Source organism: Apteryx mantelli, chromosome 1 (assembly GCF_036417845.1).
Source record: "Apteryx mantelli isolate bAptMan1 chromosome 1, bAptMan1.hap1, whole genome shotgun sequence".
Lineage (NCBI taxonomy): Eukaryota > Metazoa > Chordata > Aves > Apterygiformes > Apterygidae > Apteryx > Apteryx mantelli.
Window position 1 is genome coordinate 9257397 of NC_089978.1, and position 26623 is coordinate 9284019.

Here is a 26623-nt window from a genome sequence, read left to right on the forward strand (position 1 = left end):
CTGGCTATTGCTTTAACACTTTTTTCTAACTCTGGCTTCTCATGATGAGCATTTGGTTGAAAGCAGCTAGTGTTGAAATCTTTGTTACTTGATCATCCCTAGAACCATTCCAAATCAGGGGTACAACTACACGAAGTGACAATGAAGGTTTCTGAGAGCTGTCCAGGCTATGTGCTGAACAGTGATTAATAGAAGGAGTTTCAAATAGACTGGGATTTTTCTGGGAGAAATTCTGATGTATTCATATTTATTTAAAAAAATATGCTAAAACATTTCACTATTTGGCTGAAGTATTCCATTGCTTGTGTCTTGGGTTTGGGGATTAAAAAATAAAGGTCCATAGAAGTCAGATATGTTTCATTTCAAAATAATAATTTAATTGAAAATCCCCCTACACGGTCTCAACAGAAAATTCTTGAAGAACTTCTTAGCAACAAAGCTGTTCCAGACAGTAAACCTGATTTCTTCTGCCAGCACTCTCGTCACTGGGTTTGTAAAGAGAGGAAGACGTGGGACCAAAAGTGGGATTCCCTTGACCAGTATAGATCCCTAAAATGGCCACATTTTCCCTCTCAGGTGCATCACCCTCTCAGGTTTTTTGCACCCAGTTCTCTTTAATGAAGAGAGAGGTTTTTAGAGAGCAGCTTGTTTCATCCTTAAGCCAACATCTAAAACAGACCAGATGAATGTTGTCCTAAAGATGTCCGTGCTGGCTGTATAGGAGCTCAGGGCAAACTGCTCAGTGGTGAACACCTATGCTGTCCTTGTCTTCAGGAAGGAGAGATGGTGGCCACTCCAAATCCCAATTTTCTTTATTCCAGCACATAACCTTCGGCTCCATTAACTTCGAGGGAACTACAAATACATTTGACAGCAGAATCTGGCCCATTATAAAAAAAAAAAAGTACTTTGGAGCCAGAAACAGATGTTGGCCTGATCTAAAAGGGGCTGAGCTGCCACACAGCTGCTACTGCGTCACACTCCATGATAACATGAAGGCTATGACTATGTCAGTTGATTTGCATCTGCTCTCAGCAGTAAAAGCAAGTTTACAGAGAAATATATAAAGTCCTGGTCTAGCAGAAAGTGGTTCTTGTTGTCACAAGTATACATGCAGCCATCTTTGACTTATCCATGAATCAGATGATCAAACAAAAATTGAAAGTGTTTCTTTTGAGGTCTGTAACTTAAAATGTTCTAATTTCTTTTTCAAAATAAGCTTGTAGGAACATATTTTAACTATGGACTCATCAGTTCTTATTTTCCAAAACATGATTTTCATAATGGCCATGAATTTTAAGTCTCTCTATTGCATATGTCTGGTAACACTCTTATGTGCAGTTCAGTAAAGGCTTTTACAGCTGTCTTCAAAATTGCACATGCATTACCACATCTATTTAGCCTAATTGCATAATTGGTTGTGATCGCACCAATTATCTGAAGAGGCAATACATGACTAAAAGTTAGAAGTAAGAAAAAGTGCTAGAAACCAAAATTTTCACCCTCTGAACTTGGTCAGCAAGTCATTCTTGTAGTGAGAGATGTAGACTCAGAACAACATTAAAGGAGTCATTAATATTATGTTAGGCCACTGATTAACTGGACGCTTAAATTCTCTCTTATGGTCCCAAGGATTATTATATTATCCAGGCATATTCAGATTTGCACAAGTATTGAAGTCCCCACAAACTATATTGATCTTAGACATATAAGGCTGATAGACCACTTTTCAGTCACAAATTCATTCTCAAATTACTGATGATCTTTTTAAGTATTGAATTTGCCCCTAATTCTGGTGTTTTGTACCTGTTGTCATATTTCCAAAAGTCATTTGCTTACTCACATAAACAGAGATCCAGGGAGGGATTTTGAGTCAAATAAAAGTTAAGATATTGACTATCCAGTGCAGACTGTGCAGATGAAACAAACCAGAAATTGAGCTGTCATATTGCAAATCCAACTCACATAATCCATTCAGTAGCCCAAAACCAAAATGGATGGGGACCGAAAAATAAGCCATCTTTGATTTTAGGTCCAGTTAAGCAACAAAATTCAGGACAAGGCTCAAAAATAAAATAAATTTGGCTTATCTGCACGTACTTTGCAAAAATACTGATGATGACCACCACCATTAATCCAGCAATTTCCATGAGCCCAGAAATTCCCTTTGATTTTTTTAAATTCATAACTCATTTCTTTTAGCTGTCTCTATAAGTACTATTCATTTTTTTATTCACTGTCCTAGATTCCTTTACAGATTTTTTCATTCACAGACATTAGCAGGATGCCCAAATCCATGGATTCCCCGTGCATGAGGTGCATGATGGGGGGGGGGAGCGTTTGATGCATCAGGTTACAAGGTGGCTGCACTTCTATATGCTGGACCTCCCATTCCCCCAGATTCTGGCAGGAAGGCTGCAAGGTTGGACCACAGTGTAAGGGATGCTACTTTGCAGAAGGCTTCAGACATGGAGCCTCCCAAGGTAGCACATATGTGGTCATAGCACTTCTCCACAGCATCTCACAGCAGCTCTCCTGCACCATTACTCATGTGCTGCGTGAAGCACTGTGAAAGCTCCAGATGCTCTGGCTGGACATGAGTTTCAAGGCAGGACAAGTTTTATGAGTTGCAAGAAAAATGCCTAAAATGTGCCAGTTCTGCACTGAAACAATGGTTTCCAGTCTTTCAAAGACTTTTTCTGCCATCTAGCCAGAAAGAAAGGGAAAACAGAGGCAACACCTCAAATCCATTTAGTGCTACCTTCTGAAACATGATAAAATCAGTTAAAAAGACAAAATGAGTAGTACTTATGAAACTCATTTGTTATGTTTCAGGACTTCTGTGCCCAGTTCTTAGAAGATATGAGTTATAACAAACTTGAGGTTATTCTTCTCTTCCTGAGGACTGGAACTCACTAACAGGCAAACCAAGAAGGAAGGGAGATGGAGCCAGGGGGATCTTAAGAAAGTGAAAGACCTCTATTAATTTCACTCACAGTTTAATAGATTTAGGAAAGCCTCATTTCACTTTCTTCTCATTTATTTTCTTCTCTTTTCCACTTTATGGAATTTTACTAAAGTACAAGGAATCATTCTAAAATTCTACAGAAATGGTTTTGGTTTTGGTTTTGTCTATTAATTTTTGCAAAGCTTTTCCAGATCAATACAGCTAACCTGTGCTAATCAAGCCATTAATGGGGGCAGTAAATGAGGCTTGGTCAAATGTAAAATTAAATAAAATAAAAGCCTATGTCCTGCTGAATTTCACAGTGTCCCACACCTCAAAGCTATTGCAAGGTTATAGCAATTCCATTACTGATTGACTCTAGAGCTCTTCGTTATACATAATCCTTTATGGACTACTTCAAAGCTGGTTGAAGATGTGAAGGTTGGGGGCAGCCTTGGCTGCAGTGACCATGAGATGGTGGAGTTCAGGATCCTGCGAGGAGGCAGCAGGGCACTAAGTAGGATCGCAACCCTGGACTTCAGGAGAGCAAACTTTGGCCTCTTCAGGGACCTACTTGAAGGAATCCCATGGGTTAGGGCCCCTAGAAGGAAGGGGCGTTCAAGAGAGCTGGTTAATATTCAAACATCACCTCCTCCAGGCTCAAGAGCAGTGCATCCCTATAAGAAGGAAGTCAAGCAAAGGAGGTAGGAGACCTGCATGGATGAGCAAGGAGCTCCTGGCAAAACTCAACCAGAAGAAGGAAGTATACAGAAAGTGGAAAGGGGGACAGGCCACTTGGGAGGAATATAGGAACGTTGTCAGAGTATGCAGGGATGCGACGAGGAAGGCTAAGGCCCGTTTGGAATTAAATCTGGCGAGAGATGTCAAGGACAGCAAGAAGGGCTTCTTCAAATACATCAGTAGCAAGAGGAAGACTAGGGAAAATGTGGGCCCTTTGCTGAATGGGGTGGGTGCCCTGGTGATGAAGGATACAGAGAAGGCAGAGTTACTGAATGCCTTCTTTGCTTCAGTCTCTACTGCTCAGGCCAGCCCTCAGGAACCCCAGACCCTGGAGGCAAGAGAGAAAGTCTGGAGAAAGGAAGACTTTCCCTTGGTGGAGGAGGAGTGGGTTAGAGATCATTTAAGCAAACTTGACACCCACAAATCCATGGGCCCTGATGGGATGCACCCACGAGTGCTGAGGGAGCTGGCGGATGTCATTGCTAGGCCACTCTCCATCATCTTGGAAAGGTCATGGAGGACAGGAGAGGTGCCTGAAGACTGGAGGAAAGCCAGTGTCACCCCAGTCTTCCAAAAGGGCAAGAAGGAGGACCCAGGGAACTACAGGCCAGTCAGCCTCACCTCCATCCCTGGAAAGGTGATGGAGCAGCTCATCCTGGATACTGTTTCCAAGCATGAGGAGGAAAAGAAGGTGATCAGGAGTAGTCAGCATGGCTTCACCAAGAGGAAATCATGCCTAACCAATCTGATAGCCTTCTCTGATGGAATGACTGGCTGGGTAGATGAGGGGAGAGCAGTGGATGTTGTCTACCTTGACTTGAGCAAGGCTTTTGACACTGTCTCCCATAGCATCCTCATAGACAAGCTCAGGGAGTGTGGGCTGGATGAGTGGACAGTGAGGTGGATTGAGAACTGGCTGAATGGCAGAGCTCAGAGAGTTGTGATCAGTGGCACAGAGTCTAGTTGGAGGCCTGTAGCTAGCGGTGTCCCCCAGGGGTCAGTCCTGGGTCCAGTCTTGTTCAACTTCTTCATCAATGACCTGGATGAAGGCACAGAGTGCACCCTCAGCAAGTTTGCTGACGATACAAAACTGGGAGGAGTGGCTGATACGCCAGAGGGCTGTGCTGCCATTCAGAGAGACCTGGACAGGCTTCAGAGGTGGGCGGAGAGGAACCTCATGAAGTTCAACAGAGGGAAGTGCAGGGTCCTGCACCTGGGGAGGAATAACCCCATGCACCAGTACAGGTTGGGGGCTGACCTGCTGGAAAGCAGCTCTGCGGAGAAGGACCTGGGAGTGCTGCTGGACACCAAGTTAAGCATGAGGCAGCAATGTGCCCTTGTGGCCAAGAAGGCCAATGGTCTCCTGGGGTGCATCAGGAAGAGTGTTGCCAGCAGGTCGAGGGAGGTGATCCTCCCCCTCTCCTCAGCCCTGGTGAGGCCACACCTGGAGTACTGCGTCCAGTTCTGGGCTCCCCAGTACAAGAGGGATGTGGCACTACTGGAGCAAGTGCAGCGAAGGGCTACAAAGATGATTAGGGGACTGGAGCATCTCTCTTACGAGGAGAGACTGAGAGAGCTGGGCCTGTTTAGCCTGGAGAAAAGAAGGCTGAGAGGACATCTTATCAACGTGTACAAGTATCTGAAGGGAGGGTGTCGAGAGGATGGGACCAGACTCTTTTCAGTGGTGCCGAGCGACAGGACGCGAGGCAACGGGCACAAACTGAAACACAGACACTTCCATCTGAACATGAGCAAAAACTTCTTCCCTGTGAGGGTGACAGAGCACTGGACCAGGTTGCCCAGAGAGGTTGTGGAGTCTCCTTCTCTGGAGATATTCAAAATCCGCCTGGACGCGATCCTGTGCAATGTGCTCTAGGTGACCCTGCTTGAGCAGGGGTGTTGGACTAGATGATCTCCAGAGGTCCCTTCCAACCTCAGCCATTCTGTGATTCTGTGATTCTGTGAAAGCCATGCAGTACTGATCATTAAAGACTACCATCTGTTACATTTAACATGCATATTAGTGTTTGAAGACCTTCAGGAATTTGTCTGGGCAGCACTTGGAAGAATTTTAGTTCACATAGGAACTTGAGCTTCCTGAGCACTTTTTCCGGAAAAGTAAAGTAGGGGAAATGGTATGGACTTCTATCACAATCACACCTCCAATAAGTCTGAAACTTAATGCCAAAGAGCCTGAGGAAGATGTCTATCTTTAAGTCCCTGTGTATCACAGTCAGGTTCAAAGTTTCTGCTTACATGCTTCAGCCCTTTCTGATGGCTTCATTTGGGGCACGGTTTAAGCGGACTGGAGTTTTTCTACGGACTTCAGTCTGGCCACAGTTTCACAAGACTTCTGTGAAACGGCAGGCTCCTTTTTTCTCTATAACACATTCTCTGACAATATTGCCAGCAAAAGATGTAATGACAGCTTTAATATGTGTACACTTCTTCCATGGGCTGAGCAAAAGAGAAGGTAAAACCTGTGCTTGCTTATCTCTGCTGGTTGTAATTCTGTGCCTAAGCCAAATGTTAGACACAGACAAATTTTTATATAGTGTCACAGTTATTGGCTCTTTCCTTCAGTTGTCCTTATCACTGTCACTTCATCTGTCCAAATGCAGATGTCTGCATCTGACCTTACTGTTTAGATGCCTTTATAGGACAATGGAGACAAACAGCCATTTCTGCCTTTCCCTCTCATCATTTAGATGCCTCAGAGCAGGCATCTAAAACAGGTCAGATGAATCACGTCTTCGAATAAGCACTTGCCTATTTGTCAGCACCCATTGACACTAAAGGGCACTATCTCAGACATAAACACTCACAATGCAGGTTTCTGAAATCTGATTAAATAAATCCCCTTCTGCAGATCCATATGCCATTGAAACAAGTATTCTCAAGCTTATACGTTGTATCCCTGCAAACAGGCTCACCTCCACTTGCCTAGTACCTGGTGGTTTCGTCACCCACCCCAAAACTGACTTTCTCAGGTTGTTGAAAAGCATAGACATGGCTCCTCCGGGCTGGAGAGGACAGACAGTTCAGGAGCATCCTCATCCAGCCTGGAGAGGGAATTGTTTCATCCGCAGGGGAATGGGATGTCCTGAGTTTGTTCTATCACCCCAAGATTTTCCAGAAAAAAAAAATATAAATCTGATGCATGAAATCTAGTGTAATAATAGCTCTAGTTTCTTCATTTTGCAAAGAGTCAAAGTTAAGCAAGTGATTACAGTATTGAACGTTTACAAAAAAAAAAAGCAAAATCCATTTTCCACAGTCTTCACATGTTATGTTGCCTTGCCCTGAAAATCTGTCTGTTTTCTTTCTTTTATTAAAAATGGTGTTTTCTCATTAGCTGCTTCAGCATCATAACTAGTTTGGAGTTGGTCCTTTCTGTTCTCCCTCTCTCCTAACATCTCTGGTACTTTTTTATTTGCATCTTCTGTCTTAGTCCTTAATTACAATATTTTTTTTACTTGAAAGGCTTTCTTGCACATTTCTCACAGCTGTCGATAATAAATTATGAAAAATATCCTTGTACAAATTGGATTCATGTGGTGGGAGTCCGTAAAGACTAAACCACCAAAATTTTGATGCCTACTTGTGAGCTACGTATCTGAACTGTCACCCTATTCACTAGAAGTCTTGTCAATACCATTAGTGGTGCCTAGGGAGTGACTCAGCTAACCAGCTAACCAGTCAGCTAACCAGTCAGTCTACTTCAGGGTGAGCTGCATCCCCCTCGAAGTAAATCCTACCCATAACGCCCAACAAGGCACCGTGCAACACCCTTCCCCTGCATGTGTGCACTTTGGTTTGGTGGGAGCCAGCCAGAAAAACGGAACAAGGACTCGTGTGTGCAAGCACATGAAATGAAGGTGACCCTGTCTATTTTGTAAAACCCCTGGTACCCATCCTGGCACCCTTTCTCCTATAGTATCTAAATTGTTCTATTAAGCAAAATCCCAAGTGTAGATCTTTTCAGAGATAAGCACTAAACTAAGTAAAAATAGAATCATAGTTTTAAACTTTGCTCAGCCTAAGTCATATTTAGAACCTGTCAGAGTCCTTGTGTGGTACCTAGTATACAGCAATGACCCAGAAAGAGAAATGCACATAAATTTTTCATGCAGTAGGTTGAAGAATCCTTCCCCCGCTCCTCTTGCTCTCTCATAGAGGAGAGGACTATGATACTCTGAGGCTGTAAGCCTGGACCCAGCTTCTGTTCCATATAATACCACTTTTTTCTTGTGACAAATTTCTCTGCTTTAGTTCCCTAAATGCCTTGGGGAGGCAACAACACTCCCCTGGCTAACAGGAGTGGAGTGAAGATAAATACATAAAATATGATGCTGTGATATTCCTGCCCAGGGAAAGGGCAAGGGTCAGAAAACAGCTTAAACCTAGATATCAGGCTGTGAATGAACTAGACCATGGGGTTTATGCACAGTAGAAGGATGATCAGCCAAAATGTATTTATTCTAACAATAAACATTGTTCAACTTAGCCTATGGACTTGCCCTGCAGCAGCATATTAAGACCTTAGTAATTGGACAAGCAAAAGAATCACTTCTTAAATTTCTGCAATATTCTTGTAAACAGCCTTGCTATTAAATCAGTAAATGAAGCCTTATTGCCATTGCTACAACTATTCTGTATCATTGAAAAAAAGCCCCATTTCAGCACAGAGAAACTAAATATGTGGCAGTGGAGGGAGGGGAAGGAAAAAAAAGAGGTCTCCAAACCTCACAGTTATTAGGGACTTTGGAATGGTTCAGGTGAGAGCTTTGCCAGAAAGAAATGTTGAACCTGTTCTGCCTCTAGATGAAGCACTTTATCAAATTTTGGTATTTGAACTGTTGCTTGTCAGCTTCAATCTCTTCTCTTTCTTCTCTTGTCAGGAGGCCAAGAAGACTGCATCCTTTCTTATGAACCTGTCACAAGGCAGGAAAGTAAGTTCAATCTGCTTTCCTGCCACTATTGCTTAAATTTTTCATTTTACATTTTGGGGGCCTGAAGAGACAAGCGTGGTTGTGCTGGCCCCAGATTCTCTGCAGCTCCTTTTTCTTGGCTGCTTTGGCTATTGCATACATTAGAAATGTATGTGAGGGTCTCCCTTGCTAGCTCCCATTTCCTAATGTTCCCAGGACTCTCCCCAGTATGTTCTCATGGCCTTTACTAATAAATGCATTAATAAGTCTGCAAAATATTGATGCAGATTTTTTAGATTTACTGCATCATTGTTACATGGGAGGCATTTATTATTTTCCTTCTCATGAGATATGTGCCTCAGCCAGGGTAGATGAACCTACATCAATGCAAACTGAAAATGTTTTCTGTTATGGTAGTACAACCCACTTGATTTAATTGCAGATACATTCATATAACTAAGAAAAAAAATGGATTCTGTCTCCTTTCCATACCTCATGACAGAGTCTATCTGTGAGCATTTAGGAGTCACTTTGCTGAGCAGTAACAAATATATATACTACCAAATAGCCCTTTGCCTATATGTGCATACACTATCAGAGGGCTCTGAACTTTGCATGATAAGCAGTCTCAGTTCCAATTTCTGTATCCATGGCAATAAAAAAAATTACTCTTCAAAAAACCCCCATAAATCTGAGATTTCCCTTCATACATATAGTTAATAACTCAGGTTAGTGCATCTTTGGGAATTTTTACTGTTACTTCTAGTAACACCATCAAAATATGCTTTTCTTTCTGTTGTTCAGTTAACTACACCAGGCCAGTTATCATTCTGGGTCCTATGAAAGATCGGATCAACGATGATTTGATATCTGAATTCCCTGATAAGTTTGGGTCATGTGTACCACGTAAGTACTATTTTATTCTTCATTCTGCAGCTGAGTTAGAGCTCTTGGTGAAACACATAAGGTGAACTGCTGTGAAAGCAGGGTCCTTACATAGCTGTGTTTCTCGAAAGCCATTTTTAGAACTGGATAGGAAGAGGACATCTGCAGAGGCTGCACCTCTGAGGTAATGTCCTGCAGAGCTGTGTGAAAAACCGGAATTTCAGTCCCATTGGAAATGTCACTCTTCTGAAACAAGAAAAGTATTCCAAATCAGGATACTGAGTCGGGAAAGCAGATTTCCCCGTTGGACAGAAATGGGGAAAAGAGCAAACAAAAAAAGATGGTGAAGGTCTGGAAAGAATTTTTGTGCATTTTAAACCTCCGTCAGCCATCCAGGACCCCAGCACCCATCTCTGCAAGCAAAGCAGGGGACAGCCACCAGCTGACTGTCTGGAGGAGAGACAGAGCCAGTTGCGCTACTGCTCCAGGGTGTCCGTGCTCACCGAGGAGCCCCCTTTGCTGTCAAAAGCTCATAGGTCTCTCTTTCATGGCAGCTCCCCCAGATGTGGGAATGCTGGATTCTTAGTGCCAGGATATCTCAACTCGTCAGCAATGCTCTGACATCAAACATAGCCTGCCACTATCTTTCCTATTTAAATGTCTTAAAAGCTCCAGCATTTTACTAAACAGGGGGCCTTCTAATTACAAACTCAGTTCACAAATCACTTATTCTGTAGCTTTTTAAATGAGATAAAAGTCTGAAAGACTGGTAAAATGTTTCAATTTAGTAACATATATCCACCAATAAAAATATGCAATTATTTATGATTTGTGTGGAATTTAGACCGTCTAATCTGAAAGTAATATTGGACCCTGAATTTAGCTGATTATTTATTGTTTGGATCATTAAAGCTTGTTCGGTGTTTATTTTGGCCTCTCATTGCAATCTTACTTCGTTTTAAACTGATACCTGTACCACCAGCTTAAAACTGCTAGAGATGAGACCAGAATCAACCTTATAACTGAGGCTGAAATAAATTGACAAATTGCCATTCATTTGGATCACTGTAATGTAGAATAAGATTAGATTCACAGTGCGGAATGTGTTTTGTATTTGAGGTTTGTGTGTATTCCTCCTGAAAGGGTCCCTCCACTCCCGGATGCGAAACACCTCCCCGTAGGGCAGACCCAGCATTGTCTGCTGAACAAACCTTAATTCCGGTACTTTGCATGAAATGCTTTTACAGACCTCTTGATTTTCTGTCTTTTGTTTTGTGCAGATACCACACGGCCAAAGCGTGACTATGAAGTGGACGGGCGAGATTATCATTTTGTCATTTCAAGAGAACAAATGGAAAAGGATATCCAAGAGCACAAATTTATAGAAGCTGGGCAGTACAATGATAATTTATATGGAACTAGTGTCCAGTCTGTGAGATTTGTGGCAGAAAGGGTAGGTTGACACCAGTTTTATTGCCCATGCAACACAATCTGTTTTTTGCCCCATTGTGTCTCAGACATGATGCTTCTGCTAACATATAAAATATCCACAAAATTGTAACCTAATAATTCTAGCCTTACAATGACTCCACGAGCAGAGACTCTGACTTTCAATGACAGCATTCTTGGCACTTCCTGCACCCAGATGTAGTGCCATGGGTTCACGAATGAAGCCACAGTGCCTCAAGTATGCCCCAAAACAGCCTTGCTTCTTTGGGGTCAGTTCAGAGGAGTTCAGAGGCGCTCAGTGGTTGCTCTGGTTTGAGCATCCAACTCAGGGTTTTGGACTTAGCTCCAGTCCCAGCTCTGATACAGGTTCCTTCTGTGGCTTGGACAAAGATATTTAACTTCTGTTTTTCTCAGCTTCTCTGCTTGTAGAATGAGACTAACAACAAACCTATACTACAAGCATAGTATCCAGATTTTTTTTTTTTTTTTGAGTTAGCTTTTGTAAAGCTGTCTCAGGACAGTATTGGGACAGAACTTAGGAAGTGCTTTTTGAACATTAATAATTGCAAAATTGCAAACACCTCTGTAAGACAGATAAGTAAGCTTATCTCACTTTCACAGAGGCAAAAAAATGAAGCACAGAGATTAAATGACATGCCTCAGGTGACACAAGAAGTCTTAAACATAAACCTGAATTGATTTAACCACTAAGAATGTAGACATCCTATTATTTCTATGAATCAGTTTTCCTAATTTCTGAAGAACAGCCCCCCCCCGCCAAGTTCATCGCAGTTAAACCTCTAGAATAAAAAATAGCCTGCTCCCATGTCTTCAGTATTAGTCTTTAACATTAGCAGCAAAGCAAAAGAAATACTGCAGAGAAGCGGAGCGTGTGCCCCGGGGTCCTCCTTCCCTGGTGTGTGTCAGTAATAGCTCTGCTCCAGGGCCCTGCGTCGCAGAATTACCTCCCTTCTTTCAGCTGAACTGCAGCCAACACTGCAAAAATAAACACATCCTCATCTCTTTCCAACAGGGCAAGCACTGTATACTCGACGTGTCAGGAAATGCTATTAAACGATTGCAAGTTGCACAACTCTATCCCATCGCTATCTTCATTAAGCCTAAATCATGGGAGCCTCTGATGTAAGTATAAAACCCTTCAAGCATTTTTTCTTCAGTCTCAAATGGCACAAAACAGGTCTCCAGATGACATTTTGCGTGTTCTGTAAAATCAATAGCAAGAGGAGGCAGGAACAGCAAAGACTTACTCTCCATGTATACCCTCGGCTGTGCGCTGCGTGGTCAGATATACCCTGGAGGAATCAGCCAAAGCTGCCTTTGAACCTTTCACATTTGGGGCATGTAGTTGTATGCGATGGACCCCGAAAAGACAACCTGTCCATGCTCGGTGTACTTTTTCCAAACACATGCAGCAAATTTAGCAAGGCCTCTGCAGCATCACGTAACATGGCTTGTCCCATCCAGCCTTGGGTGCTCATGGGGTGTAGGGTCTGGTTACAGTGCACACGCAGGGGTACAAGCAGAGTAAACCTGTATCAGACTTTCTATATTAGGTTAGCCTTTCATTAACTTCAAGGTTCGTAAGAGGACAGGTGAGGACCTAAAGGACTGGAGAGGGGCAAAAAATAACACTTAAAAGAAGAAAAGGGAAGGCACCAATTTCATGCTGTGACCAAGAACCTAATCTTTGTTTTTATTCTGGGTTTTGACACATCTCCATGTGACATTCTCAGTAGCAGATTAGCAAAATATGGTCCAGATGGAATTACTAGAGAGCATGAGCCCAGGCGTTCTCAGACAGTCATTGAAAATGGCACTGGTAAACTGGGAGGAAAACAGAAGACCTGGAAGTGCATTTCTTGAGCTGTGGCACTTTTTGGCACTACTTGCTATTTTCATAAAGCACTTGAGCGTTGAATTGGATTGTACTTTTATAAAGTTTGTGAATAGCACAAGGTTGAGAGAGGTTGCAAGCACTTTGGAGAGTAAAATTAAAATTCAAAGCAAAATCAGTAAGATGAAATTCAACACAGACAAAAGGAGAGAAAATGAAATGCACGACTACAAGCAGGGAATAATTAAGCTATAGCACTGCAGAAAAGCATCTGGCACTTGGAGTGCATCACATAGGACTGTGAATGGAGGGATAATGCTGTTGCAAAAAAGACTGCTGTCAGTCTGCGTTCTATTAACATCAGTGTTGTGTAGGAACACAAAACACAATTATGTTGTTTTACTTGGTATGGATGAGGCCTCAGCTGGAGCGCTGTGCCTGGTTCTGGATAGTACCCTGGAAATAGAAGAGGAATGAGAGTTACCCAGTCTAGAGGAGAGGAGGCTGAGCAGGAAATACGGTAATGATATCCACAATGGTTGAAGTTCATTTTAAAATTTATTGCAATCAGTTGTTTTCCCTGTGAAACTAGGGTAATGCAAGAAGTTATCAACTTCATTCACTGTGACAGGGATGAAATTTGGTACTCTGTGCTTTCCTCTCACCAAAGGCTCTGCAAACACCTGGTGACGCCATATGTACCCACCAGAAAATTAAATGTAGGCATCCCCCCTCCTATGACAGATGCACCCCTGGTTTTGTTGAAGGCATGCCCACAAATATTGGATCACAGAGCTGGAGACTGCTAACATGCCCCATCCCATGACTGAACAGGATCCTTTCTAGCCCTGACTTTTGGAGATAAGGCTTTTGCATGACCATGAGCATTACAGGGAATCACACAGCATATAGTACTTAAACAGCCCCAGCCTGTTCAAAGATTGGGTGTCCTGGGTTGGATGACTTTTTGACATTTCTTCCAGCCTCACAGATTAGTTATATTCTAACTATTTTGCTGTTTAGAATGAACAGAGTTGTCTAATAGCCTACCTTCTGCATTGATTCATCATTTAAGAGAAGTTTTAACCTACGGTTTTCCTGTCTGTAAGGTATTTCCATTATTGAGTCTAGCATGATAAAAAAAATAAATAAATAAATGTGGTCCTTACTCTGAAAATACATGTATATCAGATACAACTGTAAAGGTGGGAATGAAATAAAGGTTTGGTTCATTTGATGCAAGAATATCAAATCTTTGAGCAGATTAGATGAAAAGTGTTATGTAGATGCAAAACATTAGGACAGTCATCCTGCTATTAAACCTAAGTAATGCTAATATTCTATTTAGGACTAAACAAATTATGCAGAGTTAGTAGAACTTTCCTTAGTGATATATATATCAAAAATTACTAGGCTATTCTTCACTCTCTAAATCAAAACCTGCATGAGTGTTGACAGTACAGAGGGACAAAGAAAGTGAAACACCTTATGTGACTTTTGAAATGCTTATTCTACGAATGTTCTGCTGAGGACACTCTTAATTAGACTTAATTAAAGTTTCAAAAATTACACCCTTAATTAAACTCCAAACTTCTGTGGGACAGCAAGGGTCCTTGTAGATCAGCACTCATTTGGGGTTTTTTTGTAGCAATATGGTTTATATAAACAAATTATGCAAACACAATACAGCTACTCCTGAAAAAAATGAGAAAAAGTAATGAATTCAGGCATTCTAAATTACTTTATCCCCTGCAGCTTGCTCTCTGCAAGTAATCTTTTTATCTACTTAATGTATCTAATGTGCATTTATCTTATCAAACAGCACCCAAAATTAGTTTCTGACAGAAATAAAAACTCTTTTAATATAACTGGTATCATTCTCTTTTAAGAATTGCCTTGAGAATAATGACGTAATTCTGAGCTTCTTGCCCATGAAAATCATTTATTTTATTTGGTAATGAAGTTAAATCAGTCAGGATGTGGCTAAACAAGTATGCACTCTGCTGTGAACTGTGGAGTGGATTTGCAGCATGCGGCTACTTCACATTCGCAGGCTCTGCACATGTTCCTGCCTCCTAGCAGATGCAGGGCAGACTTCCACATTTTCATGAAGGGCCAAGCTGTCTCATTTTTACCATGGGCAGTTTCCGCTGACGAGTTGATGCACTGTAAATGTGCACACTAATTTTCCTCATGGGAATTTGTTTGTGCAGCCCTTTCTCCTTGTTAAAGGTTTTAACAGCATAGTCTGCGGGTGTGCATAGATGAATGGGTAGAACCCCTTCCCAATGGGTACTATTATTTTGCTGTGAAGAAGTTTCCTGTGGTATACCAATGCCCTGTGGGAAGAGAAAGAGGACACTTTTATACCAATAAAACTGCGTTCACTCGATTTTGTTTCATGTATGTAACTACCACAAAAGAAAAATTCCAATTCCTAAATGAGGAGGGGATATACCAGTACAAAATCTGTTTGTAACGCTAGATTCATCTGCTGAAACCATTATTCCTGCTTGTATAAACAAGTTGAAAGTTAATGTAATAGCAAAGAAAAACTGTGTCAGACAAAAAAAAATGTGGATTGGAACGACCTGCTCCATCATCCTGCCCTTCCTTCCCCACTTCTAAATTCACCAGCTGTGCAGGTCCCTGGCTGGAAGAGAAAAATTTAGAAGGGACCATTATTTGACAGCACTTTTAATTCATCATGACAAACGGACATCACCGTCCTCCCCCCTCTCCATCCTCTCCCCTGAAGGCACAAGACTGGCAGAGACATGAGTACATCTAGCATGGTTTTACACCACAGGCAAACCTATGTTCTCCAAATCTAATTAAAATTTCCACTTGTTTCAAGTATTTGTTATTTTAAAGGCTTATTTATATTTGTATAGATATTCTCTCCTTTGATTTTCAAAGATATTCAGGAAGACTTCTCAGAGATTTACCAGAAATATATTGGGAAGGAGGAGGATGTTATTAGCACTAGAATATTGGCTGAGTGTCCTTAATATGTGATAATATGCTAAGTTTGCATATAAATTTGTGGTGCTTGGCCCCACTCCAAGACAGAGCTTGGGTTAAGTCACTTAAAGACATGTCCAAGTAGGCATAGCTGATGAGAAGCCTGCCTGAACTCAATTAGATAGCAATCCTTCCAATAAATAGAATTAGCAGTATTAGAAATTTAGCAGCATGACACAGATTTACATACATTAATCCAAAACCTCTGAATATAATCCACAAATGATTGTCATAAATTTTCAAATAAATCTTTCTTATCTTGCATTCTATAAATCTACTTTCTGGTTGCACTGACAATAGACTTAGTACTTCCAAAGAGATTTTTTTAAGCAATGCTCTCAGTTATATGATTAGTTATACAGACAGGCAACTTTAGGGTCATTTCTATAAATACATTTTTGTATCTTTGACAACTTATTGCCGTTTTCCAGAAACTAGGTAGGAGTTAGCTGTAGCAAGTTCATACTGCTGTGCATTTTATAGATCATTTTTTATGCATCATCGTGCACATAATTTCCTACATGCATCACACATGTCATACTATATAGAGTCCATTACCACACAATCACATGATTTAGTGCAAGGCATTAAATCAGGTTTATGTAGGCCACAGGATGCTCTCTGTTTTCCTAGTTGCCTCAGAAAATTTCCCTCATGTTTTAAGAAAAATGAATCCATGCTATGAAAAAGATAGAGCAAACAAAGTCTATTTGCTACTGATAATTTATTTGCATATCCTCAGGCATATATGTGTAAGGCGTTGAATGAGTATGAGCTTGATTCTTTGCGAGCTGCAGTATGCAGTGGCATTAACAACTGAGCATGTTTGGGCAAGACAACTCATTTCTTACAATTATTAAACAATGCCTCTGTTGAAACAGAAATGCTCCATCAAATAACAAAACATTTACAATAATATAGTGTTACTGGCAGTGTCTACATTTTAAGTTTATTGGTACTCCATGCAATTTAGAGTTTACAAGACACATTGGACTAGGAATCTATATATTTAATCATAAAGGACCAGAAAACAGAAGAACACAAGTAACCAACTCTTCCTGCTGAAAAGACTCAGTTTGATTTCTCATGATTATGTGGAACTCATATCTCTGCCTGATTCAAGAAATCTTTCTGAAGAACAGTGCTTGGGTTCCTCTGGGGCTCTCTATGGGGTTTTCCATGACTCTGTGCTTCCTCCTATGGGGCCAGGAGTCTCACTGTGCTGAATTCAGCCTTTAATCATGGTTTCACTGCCATGACCCCAGCATGAGCCAAAATTCAGTTTCCATTTCAGCAGTCTGGAAAGTCTTCTTCAGCCAAGACAGCCAGCTGCAGACCTGGGAGACTGGGAGATTCCTGAAATAGCTGCCACTCATGAGGCAGGAGCACCCTGAGGAATAGCTCAGATCTTGAGGGTCTCTTGATTCCCAGACTAACCCAGGGGTTTTTGATGCCACACATACATTTCAGTTAGCAGTTACCAGGTTTGGGCCTCATTTTGTTTGGAAATATTGAGTGGTGACCCCATAAAAATTTAGGGGAGAAATGAGAAATGGACATGGGAGAGCTTGAAAATATAGGTTTCTATTATATGACAACAAAACTGAGTTTAAAACACTGAAACTGCCCATGAACAGGCCAAAGAACTTCAGCTCTTGGTTCTTGCGCCAGTCTCAGTCCTTCAACCCTGTACCAATCTCTGTTATTCAGTTGAAGATATCTTTTAGAAAGCTATCTGAATAGTTTATTCAAATTCCACTAAGAATCTAAACTTCTTGATGATTTCTGCTGTGTTTCCAGGGAAATGAATAAACGTCTTACAGAGGAGCAAGCCAAGAAAACCTATGATCGAGCAATTAAATTAGAACAAGAATTTGGAGAATATTTTACGGGTATGTATTTATTCAAAACATTTGTTTCCCAAGATATAGCCTGTAAATACAGAACAAGTGGGTCAGCTCTGTCTCTGGCTTACAGTGCACACCAGTATAGTGTGCCTGCAGTAAATACTCATGGTTTGAACCTGTTGTTTCCCAGGAAACTCAAGGGGAGGGGAGGTGTTCAACACTTCAGATATTTGATGTCCTAAAGGACTAGCAGGGTATGAATTGAATTCCCTCCCTGATCCAAACCCGCTTTTGATGGAGTCAGTAAAAAATATTGCACCACAGCATTTATTTGTACAGACCAAAGCAGAATTCTTCACTAGCTTAAGGCAAGAGCCCAAGCTACGGATTGTGGGAGGGAAAGAGAAAAGCATCTTCTTCCAGGCCTGGAAGAGGGCAGGATTTAAGGCCTGCTCTGGTCCCTAGTATTTCCTTTGAGCTTGTTTAGGAAGCTCTCTGCTGAGGGATTGGTATTTGGGGATCCCACTCAGAAGCCCCCCCCTTGTCCTTCCATATGCTGACGCTCCATGGATCTCTCACTGCAGTTCCAGATTTCTCCTGTGGGGAGAGAGAATTTAAGAGTTTAGGCACTGTGCTCTCTGTTGCAGTTCCTATATATTTGGACACATTGGGCCTGATCTAGTTAATTTTCCCAGCCAACAGTAAGTTTATGATAACCAGGACAGGAAAAGAATGGACTGGAACAGTGTACATCTGACGCACCCTCTAGTGAAGTAGTTTCAACATCAAACGAAATGTACAGCTTGACTTCCCACAGTGGGAACCAGTCACACTGCCCTCCCAAGGGATGGAGCTGCTAGTTATATCAACTAACCTAGCTCAGTGGTCTCCCTATAAGCAGTGGGATGGGTCTCTGTCATGGGAAGGTGTCACCGTTTTGGACTTGGTTGCCATCTGCAGGGTGTATGACTTCTCTATAATCAACATCACAGTGTACTACTATTTCTTCTCATTTCATCAATATCTATGATTACACTCTCAATCTGCTGACACTTGATGCTGTAGAATGTATCAATTAAAAAAAGTATTGGTATGTTTCCTTACTGCAGCTATTGTCCAAGGAGATAGCTTAGAAGATATATATAATCAATGCAAACTTGTAATTGAAGAACAATCTGGGCCTTTCATCTGGATTCCTTCAAAGGAAAAATTATAAATTAGTCACTGCACCTCTGATTACAACGGGAGAATATTTAGAAGAAAACTATAATATACTATCTGGAGGCTTTCCTGTTTTTGTTGCATTTATGTTCTTTGCAGTCAATGTGAATTTTGATGAATGTACAACACAAAGTGTTTGAAGCCATGAAGGACACTGATGGGTCAAAAGGGTAGGAACAAAAAGACTTCTACCACATAAAGCAAATCTGTTGTGTGCTCAAAGCACCAGTTGTAGGTACAAACTTTTGACGTGGAGACCCTCTGTCAAGGGGAGCTAGCCACCTACTGTGCCCATGTGGACATTTTGATCGATTTCAATGGCTGAGCTCAGTGTGTTGATTGCTTTAAAGAGAAGTTCCCAGCTCTTGAACCTCATATAGGGCTTGATCCTGCAAGGCGCTGAACACTTGACCCCAATTCCTACCCATGTGAGTAGCCCGTTGACTTGGAGTCACTTGTGACCCCTCCCTACACCGTTCAGTCCCATCCGTTCCAGTAGGACTATTCATGTGCTCAAAGCTAAGCACGGGCTTAAGCATTTTGCTAGATCAGGGCCACATGCACCTTGCAAAATCAAACTCAGAGAACCAGGTCCGCTTCCTACTGAAGTCATTGGTAGGACTGACTTTGACTTGACTGGGAGGTGGATCCTATTCTAAGCTTGTCATTGCACATTTGTAGTGGTACACCTCGACTTCGGTAACTATGCACATCTTTTGATTTCTGAAACCAAGTCAAGCATTTCTTTTTTTTCCCCTTTGGAAACACTATTGCATCAGGAACTAATAACAATGTAGTTTATTTTAATGGAGTTTGGGAGTGGGAGAGGATGGAAGCATTTCACTTCACATGTGCACGCAAACACATTCCCATGCAGACACACACATGTATGAGGATTCACAGCACCTACGTTGAAAAGGAGGGATACAACTGGGAAAAGCTTTAAAATTTTTGATTGTCTATTTTATCATTTATATTGATAGAAGGCACTTAAAGATGGAATAATTTATAAAAATAAAAATATATTGATGTATAGAAACTAATTTCTATAGGTAAAAAATGTTTTTGTGAGATATTTTGTAAAGATTAATTAATTGAAAGATTAAATATTTACACCCTTGTGTGACTGTAAAATGTAAAGAGGACCATCAAGTTGCATTATCCCTTTTCTGTAATAGACTCTCTATTATTAATGACAAGCAAGATAATTCCTTAAAATGTAGTTGTCAGCTTGTTTTTCTCTCAATTTAATCCTCTCCCTTGCCTCTATTTAATCATGATGAACTTCTGTGGAAAGGTCTCTTGAACTGACTGCCCTGTAGGACCTTTTTTGAACACCAAGGGGTAATGCATCTTTAAACTGAAATGGATGGTTTTTCAGAAGCAAAATGTCAGTGCTTGAATGCAGTTAATAATTTCTCTCTTGGAAGGAGTCACACTTCACCTAAAATGTTTTGTGATTCTTCCTGTTCCTTTAAGGGAAACACCAAGAGCATTTGATCTTTTCTGTCTTTGTAGGCAGGCGGATCACCAGCTAACTTGTATCTTCATTCATTTCACAGTCAACAAGGGTCTTAAAAGTGAAAACTGAGGCAATGGACATTTGTGAGGGATTTGGGGAAAGTCTGTGGAATTTCAGTTTGGTGTGCAAGGAAGCAGGGAGGGAGGCATATTTCTTGTTTTGCATTGCCCTTCCTTTGTATGCTGATGCTATATTTCATTCTGTCACACAAGGGAACAACTGCAAAAGATATTATAATCATAAACTGAATTGCCTTTGCATCTGCTGCTGGACCAAGTTTTATAGAAAACCCACAGTCTCCTGCCTACTGGGCTGCAGGAGTCCAATATTTGTTACCTGGTGGCTACAGCAACCCTGATGTTTAAGGACATTTTAAGGGCAAATGCTAAATAGACTCCTCAGTTACTTGTCTATTTGAAGCTTACATTTCTGCACCCTGTCCAGCTGACAGGTATATCCAGCCGACCTCCACAGAGAGCGCGACTCGCTGGATGTTTGTAGAATAGCCACCAGCGGTGACAGGGTTAATGACATGGGCATTTCAGTGGCCCTGAGGAGGCCGCTTACCTACTGCCCTACTATGATAACTTTATGAAGTTCACGCTTCTTTTATTACTATTTTTCTTGCCTGGCCAGCGCAGATTTATAAACGAGTTTCAGCTGACTCTACAAAAGAGCATTGTAACCAGAAGGGCTAGAAACTTTTTTTTTTACAAAATATGAAATGAAAGCTTAGATTTTTGGATTATTCTGCAGAAATCCACAGAGTGACCCCAAATCTTTGGAAGCCATGGATTTTTCCATGCTGGCAAAGTACTATTGCCCCAGGTTGGGAAATAGCCCACCTGACCTGAAAAACCAAGTATCCTAAAGCAGGAACTTCATTCTAATTTTCAGCTCTGTTTTTAAGCAATCAGTCACATCTGCTTCTTTGTTTCTTAGTTCAGCATGCAGCCTTTTATGGTACTATCCTATTAGTAACTGTTTTGCTTTGTCATGTGCTGTGCTTTACAGTGAACAGTAACACTATGGCTGAGTACAATCAATTTTTCCATCAGTCCTTGGTTACTGTAATAACATTATTTATTTTTCCCTGTCTGTTGTTTGTGCTTCCAGTTTAGAGTTGCCATTGCACTTCTTTTTTTTTTTTTTTTAATAAAACATATATTTAAAACCAATTCACCAAAAGAAACAGTGAGAGGTCTTCTTTCCCTTAGGACTTGTACTCCCATTTGTTTTGTGTGTTGATGTTTGTGTTTCATGTTACAGCATTCTCAGAGCTGCAGTTCATTTTTGCATTGCAGCTGTTCAGATCATACTGGGTGGTAGTGGGAGGAGGAAGAGAAACATAAGATTCATGCAAAACTACATCTGGTGCAAAAAGTATATATATCCAACTCACAACCCACAGCAATTGGCATCTCAGACCATATTGGTGCTAACACAGCTTAGCGTAATCAGATTCCTTTTCTGTCCATGTAAGAGACTTGCAAGTGTCTAAACATGAGACAAATGCAAATGCTGGACCCTTTAGGAAAAGTGCCAGATCACACCCCTGGTGCTATTTCTCATGTTCTGGCACAGTGTGTAGCACTGTAGGGTCTAAGCAGAACCAAAATTACATGGCTTTTTGTCCACCCATGAATGATCACAATGACATCTCGCTATCTTTGTGCAGATGTGCAATATTACAACCTATTTATTTCTCCTTGCCACAAAGCATCTTCCATGCACTGACTCATTTAGAGCTTGCTGACAGGGCTCAGTGAAACTACACTCTTTACTGGTCTTACTGTCTGATCACAAACCAGTAAAAGAACCTTTATTGCTTAATTCCCCCTTCCTACAGAGGTACCCTGTCCATGCTAGCGCTTTGTAATTTCTTTCGTAGTAAAGGCTGTTTTTAGATAAATATTCTGTGTTGTAATTGTGTTTGTAGCTAGCATGGTTTGATGCTCCGGTGTGGATAGGGTCCTAGGAACCACCCCGTGAAAGTCAAGGATAAGAAATCTCTCCATCGCACTGAAATTTCAAATCCTCATCCTGGAGAGCAGTGCTGAACCTGAGCTAATAACCACTACGAGCCAGCAACAGTGTCCTAATTATACAACATCCACCTACCTATTTACATTAGTTTTCTATGGAGAAATTGTTGGTGTTACGCTTTCACTGTTACTTGCTCATCAGCACTCAGTCGAATTGTATTTTTGCTTTAGTTTTATTTTATTTTATTTTTTGTTCTTTTTTCAAATCCTGAAAAAAGGATTCAGTGGCTGACAACACATGTGAATATTTGTAGGGAAAAAAGTGTTAAAGAAAAAAGTTTCCATCTTCTTTTTAAGCTGCAGATTTAAAGCCATATCTGCAGTGTTCACAGAAAGTGGTCTTTTAGTGTTCATAGCTTTTAATCTCAGCATTTTTTTCTCTGGAACATTTCATCTGCCATGTTATGCATGTGGCTCACTGTGCAACTGCATTCATGTGCTCAAGCCCATGCTTTGATGAAATAAATGTATCTTACTGTTCCATTAAAAATAAGACATCTTGTCAATTAGCTCAGAAGTAAGAATGAGGTCATCATTATGTTAAAAAAAAAGTGACTGTATATTTTAGGGCACAACCCAGCATCAAAGCTAAGAGCAAATAACATCGGCAGTCTATCCAACATATAGCTAGTCTGGATCCTCAACTGGTGTAAACCATGGTCACTCCACCGATTTCAGTGGAGTTCCTCCCATTTACACCACCTGAAGTTACATACATATCCTCTCCATTTTGCCTACTTTATAGCATTACTGTAAAACGCCAAGGCCACATTATTAAACAAGAGCTCAGCACTTTCTCATTATTTACTGTTCCTATTACTGTAGCACCTAGAGGGCTTAGTCATGGACCAAGACCCTTTTTGAGGTAGGTGCTGTGAAATTGTTGAACAAAAAGACACTCCCATGGGCCAAACACTGTGGCCAGATTTTCAGAAGGCTTCAGCCCCACCGTCATCTCACCAAGAGCAATAGGAACCACCGCCTGGTTGGCCCTTTTGAGAATCTGTCTTTAAGGTGACACAAGCGAGACACAAGCTATCATCCCTCATGCAGTGCTAGCAGCTTACACCGTCTGGCCCTGACCTACAGCCCAGGCAGCTTCCAGTGATGCCCTGAGGTAAAACAGCATCTCGGAGAATGGGCGGTAGCCAGAAACCTAGGTCTTAAAAAAAAAAAAAAACTTTAAAAGAAAAAAAAAGGACAATAGTGTTGGCTCTTAGTGAGATAGCAACCTTTTAATTTCTGGATTTGTGTTCCTAAATTTGAGTCGGCCAGTCCGAACTTCCGAGTGCAACAGCCTGTGTTCAGGAGGCCACTTCTGTCTGACAACGCTGGCCAACTTGCGTCTCTTTAGCAGGATGTTTCTCAGTCTGGCTGTAGTTTGGGGTATCCAGAATCTGAACTGGAGTTTACAAAATACACTATCCAGCTTACACTCCTGTTATGTGTAAATACTCTGCGCATCCATTCCATTTGTGTAAAGAATAAAGCACACACAATTATAAAAATTAAGATGTATATTTCATACTAGCTGTGTCCTTGCTTATTTATTCCGTTCCAAGCCCTCAGCTATGGTTCAGTTGTAAATGCTTGATAGAGTGTTTATAAATATGTCATGAATTTTATTATAAAATATTAATATTAAAGCATTTTTACACTTTATAGCAAATGGCTTCTTCACAAGGCATACTTTGTCTTTTTTCCTTAAAGCAAATTAGTGACAAAGAATGAATATGCTCTTAATATGTCTTGAGAGAGATTCACATCTATCATATAAGACAAACAGAAATCTGGAAATGGGAAGGACCAAGGATACAGAAACTCTTCTTTCTTGCTTTCTTTTTTTTTTCATTTTGAATTCACAGTGACTTGAAAGTAACCACTGAGAAGATTCAGTCTGCTCAAGTACTGCCACTTTTTCCTCACCTCACTTCTTCTCTGTATTGGGTATCATCAGCATCTTGGTCAATAATCATGACTGGATTTTTTTTTCTTTAATTAAAGAATTGCTCCATGTTTCTGGCATCACAGTGTAACCATTGGGCTAAGTTTTGTAACAGTTACATACTTATAAGCAGATCAGTGGAGCATAAGCTTCAGTTGTGCTATGGGGTCCTACCAGTCCAAGAACCTTGGCTTTTGTCCATCCCAGGAAAGTCTTTGCAGATGGCTTGTCAGGCTCCAGGGAGGCCATGTGAACATTTCCAATTTTATGCAGAGGCAGAAACACGACAGGGACACCGCTTTTGATAGACAGACTGTGCTAAAATAGTTCAGACTGCAGAGGACCACAGTGCTTCCATATGGCTCTGGGAGCCATAACTGACACTATAGGGAGACAAAATCTGTCCGTAGAGTTTTACATGCATAATTACAAGGATGGTTAATCATCTAAACAGTCATTGTGATGCTTTATACTTCCTGAACAGATTCAGAAGAGGGAGAGAATCCAAACAACAGCTCACATTGATATGCAGATGAGCACAACTTAAAAAAAAAAAAAGAAGTTAGCAAGTCATTTCTGAGATACCAATGTGTTTACTGAGAGATTTTTCACAGCAGTGAGTTACAGTCTTAGCAACAAAGTGAAGTTGCTTTCCAGGGCAGCACCATAGGAAGCAGACAATAGATGGGATCTCCATTACAGCCCCAGCACCTCTCAAAGTAATTTCCTCTTCTTTCTCCGGGCAAACCTGAACTCCCTGGACTACATTCTGCAAAAACAAGAGAAACTTGGAAAATAGTCTTTGAATAATGCCTGGGGAAAAGGAGATATTTAAAATTTCAGGAACCTAGACGTGTGGTGAATATCAGTTCAGGCATGGGCAGCACACCTGGCTAGCCTACTGTCTCATCCAGGCATTGAGTATGTAAAGAACAGGGACCATCCCTCACTTGTCCCAGTGCAACTACAGTCCACAGCTGTGGAGTTATAAGTGATGACAGAAGCATGAAGTTTGCCCCAGTGGAAGTAAAAGCACAGTCTAGTCCGTGGTAGCTGATGGCTCATGTTCAGAAGTAAATTTAAATAAATTAAGGGGCCCAAGATAACCATGGCAGCAAATGTATACGTGTGTGTGTGTGTGCATGTGTAAAAATCTTTGTCTTCTCTTCTATTATTATCCTACGGTATCTGCCTTTTCCAACAGTCGCTTCACACAGCCAAACAAATATCTGAACTCAGTTGTCCAGTCACTCCCCTGTGGCTTGAAGGACATTGTGTCCCAACCTGAAAAATTACTTAGGACCAGAGTAAAAAAATGGTTGGATGCTACTGCTATATATAGCCAAGTGCTTATCCCTCTTGGGAAAGTCATTTCACACTGACCTTCAAAAGAATTTAGGTGCCTGCCTGACATCAGCAAGTTATTTATTTCATTATAATCGTAGCATTTGGAAGCTGGTGCATAGCAAGGTAATGACACCTAGATCCCCATGTCACCTGTGGGAGGGCAGCAAAATGGAGCTCCTGTTCCTAAATCTCTAGGGCATATTTCAAGTCTTCTTCCCCACAAACAATTTGCACAGCAGTCTCTTTACTATCAAAAATCTCAGACAATGCAGGAACAGTTACCACGAAGCTCTACCGGAGCAGGACTTGCCTATGGTCACATTGTAAAGCCCTTATCTGCAAGGAAGGTATCACAACGGCTGTGGAAGAGGGCAGTTTGGGTTGATTGGCAGGGTATGGCACCAGTAAAACAACTGTAGCTGAACTGGTCTGTAGGCCAGTTTGGAAAGCTGTGAACCAGAACACAGCTCCCCTGTTAGACAGAGGAGGAAAAGCTGTTCTGGACAGCACTCCCACTGCTTCAGTCTCTCTTGCTGATGGAGATGTTTCCTTCTCAACACACTGGGGAGCTAGTGGTGCAGAGTACACCAGGGAGGCAGAGAATGGTGCCCAGAAGAGATATCTAATTTTATTCAGCAAAGAAACTGAAATATTTGCTGCAGAAGCTTATTAATTACTGTCAACTGCTCGTTAGCCCTCAATCTAAGCAGAAGCAGGTGGTAGCAACCAGGGAAAATGAATTAAGTCTTATACATTGTTAGCATAATGGCAACAGGGCTGTTATAACGCCAGTAGAAAAGCAGTACACAGCTGGTCTGCACACTCTATCAATCGATTAACTGATGTCCAAGCTAAACAACTAGC

At 41.3% G+C, this 26623-nt stretch overlaps 1 protein-coding gene across 1 annotated transcript in view; it reads left to right on the top strand.

Moving 5' to 3' along the window:
- The window catches only part of DLG2 (discs large MAGUK scaffold protein 2), an 856812-nt gene extending 835235 nt beyond the window's left edge, over positions 1 to 21577 (top strand). The window contains exons 20-25 of the mRNA XM_013943075.2: positions 8590 to 8640; positions 9424 to 9525; positions 10785 to 10957; positions 11987 to 12096; positions 17633 to 17724; positions 18789 to 21577. Of these exons, the coding sequence (XP_013798529.2) occupies positions 8590 to 8640; positions 9424 to 9525; positions 10785 to 10957; positions 11987 to 12096; positions 17633 to 17724; positions 18789 to 18895 (635 nt within the window). The 3' untranslated portion in view covers positions 18896 to 21577. The remainder of the gene's footprint in view (positions 1 to 8589; positions 8641 to 9423; positions 9526 to 10784; positions 10958 to 11986; positions 12097 to 17632; positions 17725 to 18788) is intronic.
- Positions 21578 to 26623: the final 5046 nt, after the last annotated feature.